The sequence below is a fragment of the Crotalus tigris genome, unplaced genomic scaffold (genome assembly GCF_016545835.1).
Source record: "Crotalus tigris isolate CLP2741 ecotype Arizona unplaced genomic scaffold, ASM1654583v1 scf7180000018301.7375997, whole genome shotgun sequence".
Classification (NCBI taxonomy): Eukaryota; Metazoa; Chordata; class Lepidosauria; order Squamata; family Viperidae; genus Crotalus; species Crotalus tigris.
Genome location: NW_024096931.1, coordinates 3,887,784 through 3,910,644, shown reverse-complemented (window position 1 = coordinate 3,910,644; position 22,861 = coordinate 3,887,784). Strand labels below are relative to the sequence as shown.

General features: G+C 39.9%; 1 protein-coding gene across 11 annotated transcripts in view; it reads left to right on the top strand.

The window, feature by feature from the left end:
• RBFOX1 (RNA binding fox-1 homolog 1) overlaps nucleotides 1–22,861 on the top strand; it is a 1,591,566-nt gene that overhangs the window by 1,527,026 nt on the left and 41,679 nt on the right. For all 11 annotated transcript variants that reach the window (XM_039349789.1, XM_039349790.1, XM_039349788.1 and 8 more), the window contains one exon: nucleotides 977–1,016. In XM_039349789.1, the coding sequence (XP_039205723.1) occupies nucleotides 977–1,016 (40 nt within the window). The remainder of the gene's footprint in view (nucleotides 1–976; nucleotides 1,017–22,861) is intronic.

The following is a 22,861-nucleotide window of genomic DNA, read 5'->3' as shown; positions in this document are numbered from 1 at the left end:
TATTCCTTGACTTACAACAGTTCATTTAGTGGCCTTACAAAGTTACAACAGCACTGGGAAAACATGACATTTTCCACATTTGTATTTCACATTTTTCACAACCATTGAAGCGATGGTTGCAGTGTCCTGGGTCATGCGACCCGTTTTGCTATCTTCAGACAAGCAAAAATCAATGGGGAAGCCAGATGCACTTAATGAGCTTGTTAATAACTTAGTAACTGCAGTGATTCATTCAGTAGTTGCGGCAAGAAATTGACTTCATCCCTGTCTCGCTTAGCAACAGAAATTTCTGGCTTAATTGTGATCATAAATTGAGGATTATCTGTACATACAACCAGTCATTTGGTCTCCAACACAAGTGATAACCTCATGACTGGCATCTAGACTGGTGAAGAACGTTTTGCTCTCCTGCTGAATTAGGGATGGACCCCCCCCCCTTCACCTCCCCTTGTGGCTCAGCTGTTGCCATGTGTGAAGGGGGCTTCTCTGCCTATCAATGGAACAGGTGCTATGCTAGAATGCCAAAGCAGGATAGGATATCGCGTCTGCAACAATCTGTGAAGTTTGGCCAAGTTAGTTGAGGTGCTGTGGGAATATCTGAAACTCAATGTTGAAAATCCTAGGTTGGTGTATTGAAAGATGTAACCCCAGCATAAAACACCTGTATATTAGTGGCCAGATGTTAATGCTACTAGTTTTCTTTCTTCTGAAAAAAACAAAACAAAAACCAAAAACAAGGAACTTTCAGGTCGATTTGAGACATGGAAAGGGTGCCCCATCTCATGTAAATTCTATAATGTATCTATATCCTTATATATTCTTTGTTTGTGTTTCAGTTTGTTTTTCTTTCTTTCCTGTTCCATTGTTGTTGTTGTTCTTGTGATATGATTAACCTGAAGAGTTTCAGGGGTTGGTAGCATCTGCATGTGGAAAAGCACTAATATGAATGTTTTTCTTTGTGTGTGCATCTTTCCAGTGTTGTTTACCAGGATGGATTTTATGGTGCAGACATTTATGTAAGTATTGATTGATGTGCATGCTGTTTGTAGTACCTACAATTGCTGGAACCATTTTTTTTTTTTTTTTTTTTTTTGCTTTTGTTCTTCTTACCTACGTTGTATGTGTGCTGCATTAAAGCTTTGGCTCTGTCTTTCTCCATGTTGCCATGTATGGAAATTCAATTGGAAGAATTACTGAGTATGGAATAGCTTGATGTCCATTGCATCAATTGCCATCTGGCTGCATTCACTACTTGGGGGTCTTGTAGAAGGTCCAATGGGTGAATCTGAGCTTGGATTGGCCACATGTTCTCATCTGAGAAGGCTCCTATGTCCAGAAGGGCAAAGCATAGGCAAATCAAAAAGATCAAGCATCCCACCCCATTGTTTCATTCCCATGTCAGCACAGCTACCTCAGATGACCAAGTGATGGGTTAGAAAGAGAGGCACACCATTCTCACCATGTCTTCTCCTTGCTCCTTCACTTACTCTTTCAGTAGGCAGGCACACAGCTTCAGAAGAAGAGTTATAGGACTCCATCAGCCTCCCCTTGGCTGAACCTCAACTTCTGCAACCCTCTGCTTTCTCCATTCTTAGCTTATGTCTCAGACAGCCAAAGGCTGCTCATTGGCACATTGGATTGGGAGACCTAGTCAACCACCCTTAAATTGAAGAGATAGAACTCCTGGGGGACCAATAAAGATTGGTTATCCTTCATGGGTGAAGAAAACTTTTTGATGGGAAACATATAATAATAATAATAATAATAATAATAATAATAATAATAATAATAATAATAATAGTGATAGGCTCTTTGGATGCAATCCCAAAACAACTGGAGCACCACTTGAACACCATCGGCATTGACAAATTCGCTATTAGTCAATTGCAAAAGGCAGCCTTACTAGGAACTGCTTCCATCCTGCGACGATACCTGTAATACCATCCAACATCCACATCTGCCTATCCCAGGTCCTGGGTAAGGACTCGATAGGTAGACAAAATGCCAAATCCAGTCTGAACGTCTGGCTGACTGTGCGATGATCCATAATAATAATAATTATGATGATGATGATGATGATGATGATAAAGTTGGAAGGCACCTTGGAGGTCATCTGGTCCAACCCCCCCCCACTCAGGCAGGAAACCCTATACCATTTCGAACAAATGGCTGTCCAGTCTCTTCTTAAAAACTTCCAGTGTTGGAGCATTCACCGCTTCTGGAGGCAGGTTGTTCCATTGGTTAATTGTTCTAACTGTCAGGAAGTTTCTCCTTAGTTCTGGATTGCTTCTCTCTTTAGTTAGTTCCCATCCGTTGCTTCTTGTCCTGCCTTCAGGCGCTTTGGAGAATAGCTTGACTCCTTCTTCTTTGTGGCAGCCCCTGAGATATTGGAACACTGCTATCATGTCCCTCCTCGTCCTTCTCTTCGTTAAACTAGACATACCCAATTCCATGATCTTCATGATGAAAAGTTAACTCAGTGGGCAAGCTTGGAACCATAAGAGAGGGGTTTTTTTTTTCATCTTATTTGAAGACATTGAGAAGATGTTTTGGATAACAATCACCTTAATATCTCAAATGGACTTCTTTAAATGTAGTTTATATTACATTTATTGGTAATTAAACAGCATCTTCTTCCACAAGAAAGATAAATTCTCCTTCACTCAAGCAAAATGAACTACAAAAAGTCCTCTTTATATACCAGATACAGATTTAAAAGCAGTGACACTTTTTTTTGGGGGGGGGTATCAATAAAGTCAAAAAAGTGGGTGTGACCCACCCATTTTGCATGTATTCTGTAGATGAGATGTTAAAAGGCAAGATAACTATTGATGCTTAGGACATCCCTGGATATGTTCTTCCTAAATCCTCTGCAGCATCCTTCCTAACCCAAGGATTATCCCAAATTAACTTTTCTTTTTAATGTCCAAAGCTTCATCAAGTTGTGAGATATCTCAAGATGTCATGGATGTGTATCAATCATAGAGGCTTCAAAGTGATGGCAATGCATGAAACAAAAAATAGCACCATCACCTTTGTGAATTGCAGTCATTACATAGTTCAAAGCACCAATCCTCCAAAACTGAAAGGATATTTCAAACAGCCTGAGAACATGGTAGAATAACCAAAGTCTCACAAGAAATGAAATCCTGAAATTTTACAAGGTAGATTCTCGTGAGACTGAACGTCCAGTTAAGTGACAATAAACTCTCAACGGCTGTTTTGAGATTGAAGGAGGTTGAATGCTATTATTTGATTAAAACCCACTCCCTAAATAAATGGCTTTGCTTTCCAGATCTCCATAAAATAAAATGTCTTTGTTTGATATGGCACGGGGTTTCCTACCTGAGCATGGACTAGAAGACTCTGTTATTCTGTTAAAATAGTTGTCATTTGCCAGTCTCCACTGTTAGGCCTCTTTTCAGATAAAATATAAGATAAAAACTTTCCGATCTTAAAAATAGAAATAAGTAAATCTCATTTGTGTTACTACATTGAGCTTTTTGTACCCTAATTGTGTTGCTGATGCATCGCCAATGTTGCGATATCAAGAGATTGATTGCATTAAAGTGAAAGAAACATTAAAAATTCATTAAGTAGTACTTGGGGGAAAAAATCCCATAATTTTTATTTATTACCTATAGCTACTTTTGAGACGTTTAAATTGAAATCATTTACATATCCTGTGGATGGAAGAGAGAAGAGTCTAAAATGTTTTTTTAAAAAAATGAGAATATGGTAGTAGTAGCAGTAATGGTAGTAATACCAAGCAGCAACTGTGTATTTTGTGGAGAAAAACCACTCTGAAAAATTGAGAGCAACAGAGAGGTACGGGAGAGAAATCAGCCACATATTTCAATAGCTGCTATAGGGAACGGTGTTGCTATAGATTTGAGTTTTCCCACTCTGACCCATTTGCAAAACTATTGAATTAACATTCCCATGGAAAGTCTCAATAATTACCAGAGTGTTTTGCAGGTACTCAAAGTAAGCACCCATCCCATTCATAAATCCTATTGGTGGGGAGGATTAGACAAAGTGGTATCCATGGATATTTCTTAAGGTGATTGTAGGTCTTTCTGTTCACCCAAGTTTAATTATTATTATTTTTAAATGTATTTTATTAGATTTTATATGGGTAGGGAAAAGGTGGGGTCTGTGCGGGTACAGGAAAATCGGGATAAAAGGGACAGGGTGTGGATAACTACAGTAAATACGTAATTCAGCGAACAAGCTGTCGTCCGGGTCTTCATATTGAGTATTATTGTTTATATAATACTAGACATTTATAAGAATAAATCGGTATAATTACAACTGACATTTGGTAAAACAGTAATATTCCTTTAAATCACTCTTTAATGCCTTGGTAAGGCCACACTTGGAATACTGCATCCAGTTTTGGTCACCATGATGTAAAAAAGATGTTGAGACTCTAGAAAGAGTACAGAGAAGAGCAACAAAGATGATTAGGGGACTGGAGGCTAAAACATATAAGGAACGGTTGCTAGAATTGGGTATGTCTAATTTAACGAAGAGAAGGACAAGGGGGGACATGATAGCAGGGTTCCAATATCTCAGGGGCTGCCATAAAGAAGAGGGAATTAAGCTATTTTCCAAAGCACCTGAAGGCAGGACAAGAAGCAACGGGTGGAAACTAATCAAGGAGAGAAGCAACCTAGAACTAAGGAGAAACTTCCTGACAGTGAGAACAATGAATCAGTGGAACAGCTTGCCTCCAGAAGCAGTAAATGCTCCAACACTTGAAGTTTTTAAGAAGAGACTGGACAGCCATTTGTCCGAAATGGTGTAGGGTTTCCTGCCCGAGCAGGGGGTTGGACTAGATGACCTCCATGGTCCCTTCCAACTTTACTATTATTATTATTAAATAATTAACATAGTTGATAGCATAACAACTATTCCCAATCATCAAGCTTAATACTTAATATAATAAAGCTCTAAAATCTCTTTTTATTCTAACGTGTTTCAACCCACTGATAAAATTTTCCCCAAGTTTTATAGAAGACTGAATCCTCTTTCTCCTTCACCTCTAACGTTAATCTGTCCATTTCTGCTCAATCTAGGATTACCCAAGTTTAATTATTGTTAGACTACCCTATGACCAGTTGGGCTATCCTTTGAGAGAAAGCTAAGGCAGTCTGATGTAACCAGAAAGAACATTAATGTTTAGGCTGGTCATATTTTTTTACTCCAGTGCTAGATGGTATGTGATCATTTACAAACCAGAACAAATTTGGAAGGGACCTTGGAGGTTTTCTAGTCCAACCCCCTCTTCAAGCAGGAGACCCTATGCCATTCCAGACAAATGGCTATCCAGTCTTTTTTTAAAAACCTCCAGTGATCGATCACCCACAACTTCTGGAGGCAAGCGGTTCCACTGGTTAATTGTCCTCACTGTTAGGAAATTTCTCCTTAGTTCTTGGTTACTTCTCTCCTTGATGAGTGTCCATCCATTGTTTCTTGTCTTGCCTTCTGGTGCTTTGGAAAATAGGTTGATACCATCTTTGTGGCAGTCCTTCAAATATTGGAACACAACTATTGTTGTGTTCAGCCCTAGTTCTTCTTTTCACTAGACAAACCCAATTCTTCCTATGTTTTAACCTCCAGCCCCTTATCATCTAAGAATAATATATATCATAAATAGAAAAAAAATAATTGTAGTGGCAAACAAATTTGAATAATATGTCAATATTTATTAACCTAAAGAGATAAACAGAATGACCATGGATGGGAAGGGGGAATAAATGGTGAGAACAGGAGTAACATCTGACTTCCTGGTGGCTTGCCCATTGCCCATACTTGTGGGAAGCTGGCAGGGAGAATCAGAAATTATGATCAGGTTACGACAGCTGCAGTGCAACATCCACAACTTTGCATACCACACTGGTCTGAACATTGTGGAAATTTCAGTTCCACAAGAGTAATTGGTTCTGTATCTTTTTAATGCATTATTTAAGATTTCAGGCACCTTGATTCAAAGATTCTTCTGGTATAATGCACTTTTGGGACTAAAACGAAGGTGTGAATAGACAAACAAACAATAAGACTTTTAGTAGTACAGCTAGATTTGAGGTTTCTTTTAACGTTCCTCTTTAAAAGCAAAGCTGGCTCCTGTTGGTATCATTTCTAGGAATACATGTAAACCAAGTATAATTCTGATGCATTTTGTATTTCTATCCATTCTAAAAATGGAAAGTTGGCTGCAGTCCAGTGGTTTGCAGAAAACGGGCAAAAAAATAAACTACTTGATTTTCAAGAACAGGTAGAACATAGAATCACTGGGCTGGAAGGCCTTCTAGTCCAACCTCCTGCTCAAGGCAGGAGACCTTGTACCATCCTGGTCAAATGATTGTCCAATCTCTTCTTGAAAACCTCAGACAATGGAGCAAGCACAACTTCTGGAGGCAAGTGGTTCCACTGATTATTGACGCCTAGAGTCAGGAAATTCTTCTAGTTCTAGATTGGATTTCCTTTTAAGGACCTTCCACCCATTACTTCTTGTCCTACCCTCAGGTCCTTTTGAGAATAGGTCAACTTCTCTTCTCTCTGACAGCCCCTCAAATACTGGAAGACAGCTATCATGTTACCCCTATATCCTGGGGGGAGGAGGGTAACAGGAAGCAGACTTCATTGTTTACTTTTGTGGCTGGCCAGGACTTCAGTGTTGGCCATTTTGTATAGATCCTTGTTTTCAATATTCCAAAGGTGTCAATCCTCCTCAGCAATCTTTCCCTGTTATTTAGCATGACAAGGATGTCTACACCTACATCAATCAGAATAGAGCTGGAAGGGATCTTGGAGGTCTTCAACTCCAACCACCTGCTCAAGCAGGAGACCTTAATACCATTTCAGACAAATGACTGTCCAGTCTCTTCTTAAAATCTGCTAGCGATGAAGCATCCACAACTTCTGAAGGCAATCTATCCCAGTGGTTAATTGTTCTCACTGTTTGGAAGTTTCTCCTTAATTCCAGGTTGTTTCTCTCCTTGGTTTGTTTCCATCCATTACTTCTTGTCTTGCCTTCTGGTGCTGGAAAATAAGTTGACCCGCTGTTGTTTATGGCAGCGCGTCAAGTACTGGAATACATACAGGCAGCCCTGGACTTATAACAGTTTAGTGATCATTCAAAGTTACAATGTCACTGAAAAAAAGTGACTTAGGACCATTTTTCACACTTACGATCATGGCAGCATTCACATGGTCATGTGCTCAAAATTCGGACCAGTTGGCTTGGCAACTGGCTCATATTTGGGACAGTTTCAGTGTCCTGGGATCATGTCATCACCTTCTGCAACCTTCTGACAAGCAAAGTCAATGGGAAACCCAGATTCACTTAACAACCGTGTTGGTAACTTACCAAAGGCAGTGTTTCCCTTAAGAACTGTGGGAAGAAAGGTCATAAAATGGAGCAAAACTCACTTAACAACCGTCTCACTGAGCAACAGAAATTTGGGGCTCAATTGCGGCGGTAAGTCAAGGACTACCTGTACATACAGAGACGTAATTCTCTCCCCTTCCACTTTTTCCATTTCATTCCTTACAAGTGTAATAGCAGAGATTGCTGCTGCTATTGCTATCAATAATAATGACAATTCAATTTATATGCTTCCCAAGTCCGAGCAACTCTGGGCATTTTGCGCTTGTTAAAAACATTTAAAAACAAAGAATGACACAAAAACAGCCCAAGACAAAAGAAGAAAGAATTAAGCCACATGAGAGAATTATTCCCAAGCTCCTTGTTTACCGGCTTGTTCAAATCTTGACCTTGACATGTGCTTTTGAGTGTTCTCCAAAGCGTTCCTTCTTAACTTGTGCAGAGGTTCTCTCTGCTTACATTTCTAATTGCAAAGGGGAAAGCAGGGCAGAAATGGCCTGAACCACGTTGCGAGTAAAGCAAAATGGGTGAGCTATTCTTCCAAATTCTAGATCCAATCTAGAATGAAGGAGAAATTTCCTGACAGTGAGAACAATTAATCAGTGTAAGGTCTTGCTTTCTGGAGTTGTGGGTGCTCCATCACTGGAGGTTTTCAAGAATAGACTGGATAACCACTTGTCCAGGATAATATAAAGTCTCCTGCCATGGGCAGTGGGTTGGACTAGCAGACCTCGAATGTCCCTTGCAGGCCTGTGAAACAGACTCTTCTTTCTGGCCATTTTGTCACTGAATACACGGAAGAACAATAAACCTCACCCATGAGGATTTCACCCTTACTCTTCTGAAATAATTTCAACATCAAGTTCCATTTCATCAAATGCTGTGAGGTTTGCTAGAAAAGAAAATAATCCTGGATAATTCCTCTTGCTGGCACTAATTCTGTTCTTGCTTAGGAGTGGGTGACACGAAGCCTGAAGTTGGAGCAGTGAGCAAATACCTTTTGAGCTTGATTATGTCTTAAATGCATCTCCACAGACTTCAGTAGTCCACTCGGTCAGGGAAGAGTTGGCTTTTTTAATCACTGCTTAAGTTCCACCGTCATTCCTAAATCCTCTGGAGGGGAAACAGATGAGAAATTTTAACAGAAGAAGATTTCTGCAGCTCCTTAGATTGTTACCAGATTTGGCCTCGAGCAAAAATCAAAGCGAAAGCTTGTTGTGGTTCACTGTTACACTATGCTGGGTTTTCCCAGGAGCATAGCTAGAAGAGACAGGCAGCTGTCAAGAGCTGGATTTGAGAAGAAAGAAGAGAATGGCCTAGCAGCAGAAGATAACAGATGCTAACCTGGTGATGGGGTGATTTTCATTCATCTCTCTGAAAGTTGATAAATGACATCTTGGCCATAAAAAAGAGTCTCAAACTGAGTGAAACTATTTGTTCTCTCTAAGAGTAAAGATCTTGTGTGTGGGGGGGGGTTTTCAACATGTCAGTGTAGCTTTTTTGCCAATGTTATGGAGGTGGCTGGCCATTTCTCATCTATCATGTTGATTTTTGTTTCTTTATTTTGTCCTACCAGTTGTGTCTGGGTACACAGCTATGACTTAGAAAGAGTGAGAAGGATGAGACACTGGACATTTTCTCAGTCCCAAATACTGCAACTAAACTAGAGTAAATCTGTCAAATCTATAACTAAGACTTAGAACACAGAATAACAAGGTTGGAAGGAATCTTGGAGGTCTTCTAATCTAACCCCCTCCTCGAGAAAACATTATACAATTTTGGACAAATGGTTGTCCAATTTCTTATTGAAAAGCTCCAGTGATGAAGGACCCAAAACCTCTGAAGGCAAGCCGTTCCATTGGTTGATTGTTCTCACTGTCAGGAAATTTCTCCTTAATTCCAGGTTGCATCTCTCTTTGATAATCTTCCATCCATTACTTCTTGTTTTGCCCTCAAGTTCTTTGGAGATTAGGTCAACTCTTTCTTCTCTGTGATAGCCCCTCGAGTACCAGAAGACAGCTATCATCATCATAGACCCAGTTTTCAGAGGGGATCACTTTATTCACCAAAGCACCAGAGGGCAAGACAAGAAACAATGGTTGGAAACTGATCAAAGAGAGAAGCAACCTGGAATTAAGGAGAAACTTCCTGACAGTGAGGACAATTAACCAGTGGAACAGCTTGCCTCCAGATATTGTGGGCGCTCCATCACTGGAGGTTTTGAAGAAGAGGCGGGACAGTCACTTGTCTGAAATGGTATAGGTTCTCCTGCTTGAGCAGGGGGGGTGGACTAGAAGATCTCCAAGGTCCTATTCTATTCTACCCTACCCTGCTCTGCTCTGCTCTTCTTTGCTCTACTCTACTCTACTCTACTCTACTCTACTCTACTCTACTCTACTCTACCCCACGTTATTATTCTATTCTATTCTATTCTATTCTATTCTATTCTATTCTATTTACTCTACTCTACTTTCTATTCTATTCTATTCTATTCTATTCTATTCTATCCATTCCATTCCATTCCAATATTCTATTCTATTCTATTCTATTCTATTCTATTCTATTCTATTCTATTCTATTCTATTCTATCCTATCCTATCCTATCCTATCCTATTCTTATCATGTCACTCCTAAATCTTCTCTTTATTAGACTAGACGTACCTAGTTCCCTTAGATGCTCATCACACAATTTAGCCCTCGGACTCTTTATCATCTTTCTTGCTGTTCTCTGCATCCTTTTTAGGGCCTCAGCATCTTCTTTATATCATGGGGACCAGAACTGGACCCAGTATTCCAAGAGTGTGGCATCATTAGAACATCTAAAACTGATTACACCCTTCTTTTGATTGAGTTTGAAACAAGTCTGCTTGGGTTTAAACAAACCCAAGTCTGCTTGGGTTTGTTTTGTTTTTAGTGACCCTCCCTCTGAACTAATTAAAAAAGCAGGGAAGCACCTGACATCAGAATTTAAGAAATGGGGAAACTTCTCTCTCTACAAGGTTGCCATTTTTGGCTAGCCCTGCTGGGTTTCTTGTAATATTTATCTCCCCAAAGGTCACAAAGCATCTTAAGGAGACATTGCCCAGCATAGCAATAACTTCCCATTTAAAATTTAATAGGAGAATTTTCGGTCTCAAAAACCTGGCTGCATGTGAAGGCTTCTTTTTTTTCCCTGCCACATTCCCACCAATGTTCTGAACAAAAATTTAAAATGATTAAGCTCAGTCTTGCAAGCTCTATGGAGGATTTTCATATTTCAAAAGGGAGCTAGCTATCTTGGCTCCCTCTCCTACCGAATTCCATTTCCCCTCTGTCGTTCTTTCCTCTCTGCTCCTTCCATTATTTGCCAGGGTGAGTAAAATCTGGATATGCCGAGTGGAGAAAATATGTGGCTCGGAATTTATTAGTTCCCGACAGAGCCCTGAAATATTGACGGGCTTCCGAGATCGATTACCTCCCAGCTTCAGCTCAGTTAGCCATTTTAAATGGAAGGAACTGAAACTTGGTACGAGAAGAAAGGTAGAATGTGCTGACACAGAAATATGATTTGAACAAGAACAGCAGGAAGCTCAGATAGGTGCAGGGAGGATATATATATATATATATATATATATATATATATATATATATATATATATATATATATATATAGGTCTTTGGTTATTCGGGTTTTCTCCCACATAAAATTGGAAGTGTTTTGGTGACATTTTGACGAACTCCCATTCGTCATCTTCAGGGTGGTGTTTTCGGCTTCGTGCTTCTAGGAGCAATGTGTGATCATAGCTGTTTCTTCCTTTTAACTGCCAGTGGGGGTATGAACTGATTGGGTGGGAGCTTGGCTGTGTTCTGATTGGGTGGAGGTATGCTCTGATTGGATGGGGGATTGTTCTGTTTGGGTGGGGGCTTTGTTGTGCTCGGGTTAGTCTGAGTTGCAGGGGGATTTGAGATGGTGAGCACAACAAAGCCCCCACCCAAACAGAACACTCCCCCAATTCAGCTGTCCAGGTGATTGCCTCTGACATTGCTTCATGCTGATCTTCTAGGAAACCAGATAATGCAATTGTGGGCAAATCTTGCCTAATATGTATTATGTGCTAATCCCAAAGAACTTTAAATAATCCATATAAGACAGCTTCATGAGTTCCTATTTAAAGTACTTTGGGATTATGTGTTAATCCCAAAGTACTTTAAACATGAACTGATGCTGCTGCCTTATATGGGTCCAACAAAGTTAATTACTGGGTTTGTCCCATGCTGTGTGGGAGCAGTGGATGACTAATACCACATCACATGAAAGAGATATAAAAAAAATAGCCGAGAGAGAGAGAGAGAGAGAGAGACAGACAGACAGACAGACAGACAGACAGACAGGCAGAGACAGAGAGAGACAGACAGACAGAGAGACAGAGAGAGACACAGAGAGAGACAGAGACAGAGACAGAGAGAGACAGACAGACAGACAGACAGAGACAGAGAGACAGAGAGAGACAGAAACAGAGAGACAGAGAGAGAGGTAAACATGGACTACTAAAACAGGACTAATAAAACAAAAACAAGACTATTCTCTTGCAACTTTGTACACCTATGCAATATTTAAGCAAAGGGTCTTCTTTAGCAAAAATGCTGTCTCCTCATCTTAAGTTTAGCTATCACAAGTGTCTGACTGAGAATGTCAGGCTAATTTGATAGTGAAAGCAAGAAGCAACTGACTCTGAAGGAGAACAATTGCTCAAAGTGAGGGGAGCATTCTAGATGTTAGCATCTGTAGGTTTGCCTTCCTTTCTCTGTTGGCTCCAACTCCCCTTTCCCATTTGTGAGGAGGGAAAAAAGAATATTATGGCAGATGGGCCACCTAGCTCACCTTTCGTTATGTAGTAACATTTTGACATTAAAAGAATTTAATTGGAACTGACCAATTATCCATCTAGTCTTCCCTAGAACAGGGGTCCCCAAACTTTCTGGGTTGGCAGCCCAGCATTGGGGGTGGTGGAAGCACCTTTGCACACATGGGCATGCCTACAGGGCCCGCAAGCACGCATGATAGCTAGTTCTTCATTTTTGAGTTGTGAATCCCATAAATGAATGGTGGACACGAGTTAGGGTTTGTTTGTTTTTTTGCTTCATTATTTGGAAATGTATTCCAGAGGACAAAAGTGTTGCCACCACTCCTTTATCCTGAGAAAAGACTCAGCAGCTCAGGAAGTCAAAGGTTCATCAAGAAAGGGGACACTTTGTAGTCCATCAAATTCAACCCTCTGCTGAACAAGGAAAGTTAGAGATAGAGCATATTATTTCAACTACTGTGAGAAAATGATGAGCATCTTGTAACTTAAGCTTTTATAGCATCAGCAGACCAGTTACTTTCTAAGACTTAGAGAGTGTTAGCATGTCCTTTCTCCAAGCTGAAGGACATATTCTGTTGTTCCTCAAAATATTGTCTTAACAGATAGAGTCCATTGGGATCGGGGGAAAAAAATCAGCCAGGATCTCATTCAGATTTGTGATCTGATTTAAAAGGAGAGTCGGTTAAATTTGATGTTTCAATCCCGTTTGATTCAATAAAATGTGTGCATGTAGATATCCTTAATGAGATTCAGAGGTACTTGACTTGATATATCAATTCAATTTGAAAATTCAGTTTGAAGTTTCAAGAGTGTCAAGACAGAAGCTTCACATAATCCTAGTAAGCGTATTTATCTGATACACCTGCATTTCTTACCACATCATGCTACTATTATTTGCAGTTCTTGGTCACATAGGAGCAAGATTCCACTCCGTCAACAGGAACAAAGTTCAGAAAGTTCAGTTGGAAAAAAATAAGCAAGACCAACAAGAAGATTAGAGAACATAGGATGTCCCATCTCAGATCTAGATGCAGGCTATCAAAGATTGCCTTCTAAAATGTTCTACTTTTGAGAAGAGTCTTATTCATGACTATCCCATTGATGATGACAATGATGATGATGATGATGATGATGATGATGATGATGATGATGATGATATCCACTCTGTTGTGTCTGCATTAATTTTGTTTATCAAGGAGGCTGTGATGGTCTGACCATCAACTGAATCTTACTCCATCCTCCATGTCAGTGCTCCATAGAAATGAACACTAGCTTAGAATGAGGTTTAGAATCAAAAAAGCTCTTTGCATTCTGTCAGAATGAATCCAAGGGGATCTAACACAATGGATTGAGCAATAATATTACAATATGCACTGCTGTTGCATATTGTACGAGATTAACTCTCTGCTACTACCTCAAGGACCTCTAGACCAGTGGTTCTCAACCTTTCTAATGCCGTGACCCCATAATACAGTTCCCCATGTTGTGGTGACCCCCAAGTGGGTGTGGCCACCAATAAGAGGGAGTAGGACAGCTAGGGAAAAGGGAAAAAAATGGCGGACAGCGTGGTTTGGCGACTCCCGTGAAATGGTCATTTGACCCCGAATGGGGTCCCGTCCCACAGGTTGAGAACCACTGCTCTAGACCTTACATAGATTAGACAGCACTTAGACTTATATACCACTTCACAGTGCTTTACAGCCCTCTCTAAGTGGTTTACAAAGCCAGCCTATTGCCCCCAATAATCTGGGTCCTCATTTTACCAACCTCAGAAGGATGGAAGGCTGAATCAACCTTGAGCTGGTCAAAATCGAACTACTGGCTGTCAGCAGAATTAGCCTGCAATACTGCATAACCACTGCACCACCACAGCTCTTATCAAAAGGAAGGAAGCACTATATACAAGTGTGATATATATTGATGTGACATATACAGTATTACATCAAATAGTAGTTAGGATTTGAGTTATAACTCTCTCATAATTGAACACTCCATCAATACTCATCCCTAAATAAAAGTTGAACCTCAGAAGTTCCAACAAAATTTCAACTAAAGTTCTTTCAAAAGAGATGAGAATTTTGGAAACGATCTCCTAGATGCATATGCTATTCAACATGGATTTAATGGTGTGTGTGCCAAAGGATGGATGTGAATTTTCATTATATAGTCCCCTCTCTGCTCCCTTTCATTAAACCTGAAGAGAAAGCATCAGCAGGAAACTCCTTGGAAGATGAGGTAGATTCAGCAGCTATGTTCATGCCACAGTTAATGTTCCTGAAAAATGGCTGGATAAATTCTGTTTCAGCTAAAAAAAAAAAAAAAAAATCCAAGGAATTATCAATAATGTTTCGCTACTTCTAAATTTGGTGAAGTGTTTTGAAAGGCCATTGGTGCAATTTTATATCTAAAGAGTGTTCAAATGATCCCTCTTGTGAAGGAAGGTAGATCTGGCCGGGATCGATACGCTATTAAGAGTTTCAGCAAAGATGATTCAGTTCTGAGACAAAAGAAAATGTGAGATGGAACTTAAACTGGCCCTGGGATTGAGAAGGGGCCGAGTGAAACACTAAGGGAAAGTTTTGGAAAATATATGTTCCTGAGAAACAGGAGAATATGAAAAAGAAACTCACAAGAATAACAGAGCTGTGGAAGGGACAATGGAGGTCTTCTACCCTCCTGCTCAAACATTCTGTACAAATGTCTGTCCAATCTCTTCTTAAAAATTTCAAGTGATGGAGCATCCACAACTTCTGGAGGAAAGCAATTCCACTGTTAGGAAATTTCTCAGTTCTAGACTGGATCTCTCCTTGATAAGTTTCCATCCGTTACTCCTTGTTCTACCTTCAGAAGCTTTGGAGAATAGGTCGACCCCTCTTCCTTGTGGCAGCCCCTCAAATATTGGAATACTGCTATTGTGTCACTCCTACTTCTTTTCACGAGAATAGACCTACTCTATCTTATTTTATTTATCTACTTATTTATCTACTTACTTAGTTTTCTATAAGAAGGAATGGAGTACAGATAATCGCTGCCAATCTTTTATGATGCTGCCATTTGACTGTACTACTATTACGAGTATTCCTAAAAGCTTTGTGTGCAGCAGGGAATGGGAGAATAGTAAGAACAAACAAGCTAAGCCTGCTCCAATTCTGGAATGAATTTTAAAGAGGCTTCCTAATTAAATTGGATCTTAATTTCAGTGCTTACGTTAACAGCAAAATCAGGGCCTGGCGGGAGGTCCATCTCAAGCAAAGCCCACCGATTTGTCCTCTCCTTCTATTAACTCTCGGTTAAATGATGGGATCACCTTTCCAATCCCAATGGAGAATGAGATGGGCAAGTTCTAATTGGAATGTAAATGTTGTTTGTCTTATCTATGGAGACCCAGTTCTGGCTGTTAATTGGCATGCAGGGAGATCATTTGGAAATGGTTGAGATAACATCGTGGTCTGTTGAACAGGAAGTGTGGCTGTTTTCACAGTTTGATCATCGACGCATCACTGCACACCGTTCCTTCCCAACATGTAAGCGCATTGTGTCTTGGCTTTGCTTCGCTTAATTGAACAGCTTCACTTGTCACATACAAGTAAATATTAATTCTGGGGATGGAGGAACTGTTTATTACGGAAATGTCCCATAAACCAGTAAAAAAATTGGATTTAAAACGTATTTCAGCTAGGATTCTGTAGGTTTCCTTATCCGACTTACCCCATATTTTTTATTTAGAATCAAAACCAATTTCCTCTGCCCTAGATAGAAGGACATTTCAGTGAGCTGGAACAAGCTTTTATATGTTTTTAAAATAACGTAACATTGAATAACAGAGTTGGAAGGGAAATTGGAGGTCATCTAATCCAACCAAATGGCTGTCCAGTCTCTTCTTAAAAGCCTCCAGTGATGGAGTACCCACAACTTCTGAAAGCAAGCCGTTTCACTATTAATTGTTCTCACTGTCTGGAAATTGCACCTTAGTTCTAAGTTTCTTCTCTCCTTGGTTAGTTTCCACCCGTTGCTTCTTGTCCTGCCTTCAGGTGCTTTGGAGAATAGTTTGACCCCCTCATCTTTGCGACAACCCCTCAAATACTGGAACACTATAATCATATCTCCCCTAGGCCTTCTTTTCACTAGACTAGACATAGAGAAGACATATACTTCATCATTAACTTTTTTTTTTTCTTTTGCACACACAAATGAACATCCACAAACATTGTGCTAGTTCCTTTTGAGGAAAACAGGGGGAAAACAGGGGAAAATACACACCAGGAAAACATAAAGCCATACACGTATTTAGGCACTATTAAGCTTCGTTTGTCTAATTACATTTTCTGTAATTTACATTCAGAAGCCATTATTATTAAATAATTTTTGTAATGACACAAATTAACAGATCCCAAATTAAACTACACCATTACAATATCTCCAAATTAATGCAGATCCTCATAATTTTTCTATTGCTGTGTGCTTACAAAACTCAAGTGCTTCACAGACGGGTTCATTGTAACTTTTAAAAATAGAAAGCAACATTTCTGTGGATTTATTGCAACCGTGGTCTTCTACACTAAAACGTGCTTTGCATAATGAGATGATAAGCATATAAATTTAATAGATAGATAGATAGATGATGATAGATAGATGATAGATAGATAGATAGATAGATAGATAGATAGATAGATAGATAGATAGATAGATAGATAGATAGATAGAGATGGATGGATGGATGGATGGACTGACAGACAGAAAGACAGACTAGATAGATAGATAGATAGATAGATAGATAGATAGATAGATAGATAGATAGATAGATAGATAGATAGACTTTCAAGAGTTTTTAAAGCTATAGTAGTTCCCTCAACTGGAAAGAATATTCAGTTGTCCCAATCTGGTGCTTTTCGATGAGTTGGATTGGAAATGGTTTTCAGACATATTTACTTATTGTCTCAAAAGAACATTCTGAACTCTCAAAACAGTAGCATATGCTCCATTTTCAAATTTCCCCTTATTTTCTCATGTCCCTTGATGGCTATATTCTAGGGCTAAATCCATATTTTAGTGGTTAGGTAAGCTTGTTCATCACCCTGTGGAGATAATGCTATATGGGCAGGTTCATATATTTTGCTAAAAAACATTTATGCATTTTGTTTATTTGTATCCCGCCCTTATTATTTTTACAAATAAGGCAGTGAACATATCGTGTCTGAAATGATATAGGGGCTCCTGCTTGAGCAGGGGGCTGGACTAGAAGACCTCCAAGGTCCCTTCCAGCTCTATTCTAATTATTATCTGTATCACATAATCTGGGGATACTCCCTGCTTGATGAACCCTGCAACTATTGGGTAGCTAAATGTCCACTTCATTTGTATCCCTTCTCCAAGTATCTCCTTTTCTATAATACCCACCAATCTGCTGCCTTTTTCTAAAAGAAAAAAAAAAGGGTTTGTTTCTACTTGAAGCATCTTCCACATCTTATTCCATGGCAGATTCTTCTCTGCACGTGGTTGAGTTGCCCCATCGCTCTCGTACGATTTATTGTTACCCCAGTGCACAAGAACAGAGACACCTGGTGCCTACATTCCTTCTCCACTTCACCCTGTCTCCTTGCCTTACTCCAAAAATCAGATTTTTCAGCCAGAAGTGTCCATAAGGTATAGTAAAAAAAAAAAAAATCAAGATGAGAGGTCTAATGGCATCATCAAAGTTCTGCTTGCTTTTTATGTGCATCGTGTATTAAAAAAAAAAGCTGATTGTCAATTATGCCATCACGGACACCCCATCTTGACATTTTTATAACCAAACCCAACAGACATCTGTGCTTTTGTCTCATACCTTTGAATGTCCTTCCAGCCTTACTTTTTCCTATATATCTTCCATGGGTTAAATCTCTTCCAACTAATAAATAAGGACTTCTGGTAGAAATCTGTGTTCCAGTCCAGAGTAAATCATTGTTGGGGTTAAAGCAATCTTCTTCCCTATTCTTCTCCCAAGGATGTTTGCTTTCTACACATGTATTTTTGAATTAGAGTTTTCCATTATGGACTTCTCCATATGCATTCTGAAATAGCACAAGTGAGATAGAATGTTTTCATCTGCATCCAGTTTTGGTCACCACGATGTAAAAAAGATGTTGAGACTCTAGAAAGAGTACAGAGAAGAGCAACAAAGATGATTAGGGGACTGGAGGCTAAAACATATAAGGAACGGTTGCTGGAATTGGGTATGTCTAATTTAATGAAGAGAAGGACGGGGGGGGGGGACATGAGAGCAGTGTTCCAATATCTCAGGGGCTGCCACAAAGAAGAGGGAGTCAAGCTATTCTTCAAAGTGCCTGAAGGCAGGACAAGAAGCAACGGGTGGAAACTAATGAAGGAGAGAAGCAACCTAGAACTAAGGAGAAACTTCCTGACAGTTAGAACATTTAACCTGTGGAACAACCTGCCTCCAGAAGCAGTAAATGTTCCAACACTGGAAGTTTTTAAGAAGAGACTGGACAGCCATTTGTCCGAAATGGTATAGGGTTTCCTGTCTGAGCAGGGGGTTGGACCTCCGAGGTCCCTTCCAACTTTACTATTATTATTATTATTATTATTATTATTATTATTATTATTATTATCTCACTGAGGACTGGTTTTTCTAACAATGATTCATTAATCCCAACATGTAGGAGCTTTCTAGAACTTTTACAAACTGTAATTTAACTCTAGCAGGTTTAAATCCAAAATTAAAGAGCACTCCTAACTAAATGATAGCTTTATTTGTTCCCCAGGCTGCCCCGACTATACTGTTGGCAGTAAAATTGAGTATCACTGTGCCAGATTTTCCAGTGTGCATGACACAAACATAGCACTAGTCTGTAAATCTTGAAGCATGTGGCTATTTTTAAATTCATTTATTAGACTGATAGTCGCAACTTCATCATGATTATAATCAAATGGCAAGGTTGTTCTGCTGTTTGGGGTAGGTTTCTGTTTGAGGAGCAAAATTTAATTTGAGTTGCAGAATCCTAATTAGTAGCAGCCTTATTTATGCCTTTATGTCATGTCAGAAGCTAAGCATGTTACCAGATCTACAGTGAAATAGTACTGTGTAGGTAAAAGAAAAATATAACTACTAATTAGAGTCAAATTGTTCCATAACATGAATGTTACAGACCCACTTTCGCAACTGAAAATCTAATTGGCAGAATAAATTCCACTAACTGCCACATCAATAACGTGCAGATCAAAAATCAACAACTGACATAATCATCTCACATCCATTAACTTCCACAAATGGTAAAAGGCACCCTAAAATAGGAGGAGACCTTCCAGCAGAATATTGCAAAGCACTGTTTCTCGAACATGGTAAGTTTAAGACCTGTGGACCTCAACCCACAGAATTCTCCGGCCAGCATGATTGACTGGGGGGTTCTGGGAGCTGAGGTCTACACATCTTAAACTTGCCTAGTTTGCTTAAAAAAAAATCTGTCGTAGGAACTATTTTTAGCATGCTTTTACGCGGTATTAGCAGTAAATGTCAAAGATAGTCAAGTACACAAAACTGAGAACAGTTACCTAAAAATCTCAAAATGAAGTTGTCTTAGCCCTTGCAAAATGGAACCACAATGACACCCCAGTTCAGTGATGGCAAACCTTTTAGAGACTAAGTGCCCAAACTGCAACCCAAAACCCACTTATGCGTCATCAAGTGCCGGGTGGGTGTGGCCCATTGGGAGGGCGTGGCTGCGGTGGTAACGGCAGACTGGGTGGGACTAAAAAGTTCAATCAATCAATTCCAACTTTGCAAGATCTTTTTTTTCCCCGCGAGAAGTTGAAATTGACTGACTGAAACTTTTTTTTTTTTTTTGCACCCAGCGGTGGAGGCCTAAAGCGAAAAGGTTTTATAAAACCCAGCTGAAGGCCTAGGACTGGGGCGACGGCACGCGTGCCCACAGAGAGGGCTCCGAGTGCCGCCTCTGGCACCCGTGCCATAGGTTCGCCACCACTGCCCCAATTACTTACCTTCAAAGGCACAAGTATTCAATTTACAAAGCCATCAAAGCTCTGCCATACTAGAGCTTGAATCCACCTGGGAAAAAAATATATTACTGGGAAATTTCACTTCTATGCTCTTTGGACAACTGAATTTTGAAAGAAGCAATTCTAGACAAGAGAAGGCCAATTGGACGGTGCAGCTTGTGCCCATGATGTGTTCATTATCAGCCAGCTTCCAAGTACAATTTGGCCAGTTAGCTGGATAAGAACACAGTTTCAGAATTGAGAAGCGCTTCATCTTTGCCTTGTTTTAATGTTCCCCCTGCAGCAGTTTTGCTCCTGTGATGCAGGTGCAGCAGAAAGCACAGCCTGTGTTGTGTTTTTTGCTGCCAGTTCCACAGGGACACCGATTTGCAAGTGATCTCCCCCCCCCCTTCTAAATGCACAGGGCATTCTGATTTATTTTGCTCACATTGCCTATCAGATAACAAAGGCAATTCTGTTGTCCTTAAATGTTGCCAAGCTTTGTGTGTAAACTCCCTCCCCCCCCCCCCCCCGCCACCACGAGCTGTAATAGAAGCTCATAGTTATGCTAATGGCTTTGCTCTGTTTTGTTATATGGTCTCTTCCTTTTTGGTCTATGACTGTCATAAAGTCTTATCTATCCCCACCATACTAGGATGGCAGCCCCCAAAGTTGTATTTTATTTGTTTTTCCTCACTAGTATCACAAGTGAAAGCAGGATAAAAAATGCAGGGCCAAGAACAGGAATGAAAACTAGTCTGCTTTCCTGGCTTAGACTAAAATTTGTGTTACGATGATGCCTATTTAAATTCATGCATCAGGGCTGCCGCCTCCATGATGTATAATTCCCCATGCATCTCTTGACCTCAAAGTTTTTCCTTCTGCTTTGTAAGAGCGCATTGAGAGAGGTGAATAAGAATGCTGAGTTTCACAGGAATGAAGAGCAGAAAATAGCTATTTTATAAGGACTTTGATTTCTAGAAGGTAAATGGGCAAGTTGTTAGAACATATAAGGAATGGTTGCTGGAATTGGGTATGTCTAGTTTAATGAAGAGAAGGACGAGGGGGGACATGATAGCAGTGTTCCAATATCTCAGGAGCTGCCCCAAAGAAGAGGGAGTCAAGCTTTTCTCTAAAGCACCTGAAGGCAGGACAGGAAGCAATAGATTGAAACTAACCAAAGAGAGAAGCAACCTAGAATTAAGGAGAAACTTCCTGACAGCTAGAACAATTAACCAGTGGAACCACCTGCCTCCAGAAGCGGTGAATGCTCCAACACTGGAAGTTTTTAAGAAGAAACTGGACAGCCATTTGTCCAAAATAGTGTAGGGCTCCTGCCTGAGCAGGGGGTTGGACTAGATGACCTCCAAGGTCCATTCCAACTTTATCATCATCATCATCATCATCATTATTATTATTTATTTATTTATGAGACTTATATACCGCTTTAAGTGCAAGCACTCTCTAAGTGGTATACACCAGTAAGCAATGTATATATATATTTACATTGCCCCCAACAATCTGGGTCCTCATTTTACCTACCTCGGAAGGATGGAAGGCTGAGTCAACCTTGAGCCGGTGAGATTCGAACTGCTGACCTGCTGAACACAGTCAGCTATTATTATTATGATTATTATTAACTCTACTGGAAGATCTGAGGCTTGAAGGACCCATATTCAAATCTCTACTGGAGGAAGAAGACCACCTGATAACTTTTTTTGACTAGCTGAGATGAGTCCCCAGGGTCAGCAAAGAAGAGAACAGAACTTTGCTTGCTTCAGGATGCTCAATTATTTGAAACCACGATTACATTCTGACTTACCGATTGTAATTTTGGTCAAAAGTGATGTTGGATCCCTGGTTTGATTGCATCTTTCTACTGATTTTTTTCTGTCTCCCATCCAAACACCAAACCAACCTATTGAAATGTAGGCAAATCAACTGCAAACAGGAGCAGCTAGGAACAAAGGAGAAGAAGCCAGACACAGTTATCGACCAAATCAACCTCAAGATAGATTTAGCTTGTTAAAGAACCCATGGTTAAAACAACTTTCAAGCTTTGCATGAAACTCATATTGCTGTAGCTAGACCACTGCCCAGATCTCTGAATTCCCAACACATTCCTGAAGCATGATTTGTTTTAACTATGGCTTGTTGCCTTAACTGCAATTGGTTTGGTCTTTGCAGCATGCTAAACCATTAACCATGACAAAGTCACATACTCTGTCAAAGCCATTGGCCTTACATCTCTTTCCTCCACTTTCTTATCAATATATCTAAGCCTTTTAACAATAGAATTGGATAAAATAATATTTGGGTCAGAGGATAAAATGATTAAAAAATTATACCATTATTTGTTAGATCAGGCAATATACGAGGAACAAGTAAAAGTGACTATGTTGAATTGGAGCAAGGACTTTGGTCTTAATTTTGATCTGCACATCTGGCAAGAACTATGGGCAAGAAACAAGACCCTTACTTTGGCCACCTCCTCTTACAAAGAGAACCTCTACAAAATGTTTTATAGAGGGCATCTCCCACCCACAAGATTGGCTAAAATGTATACCAATGTCTCCCCTAAATGTTGGAAATGTAATTTGACAAGTGGAACATACTATCATATGTGGTGGGA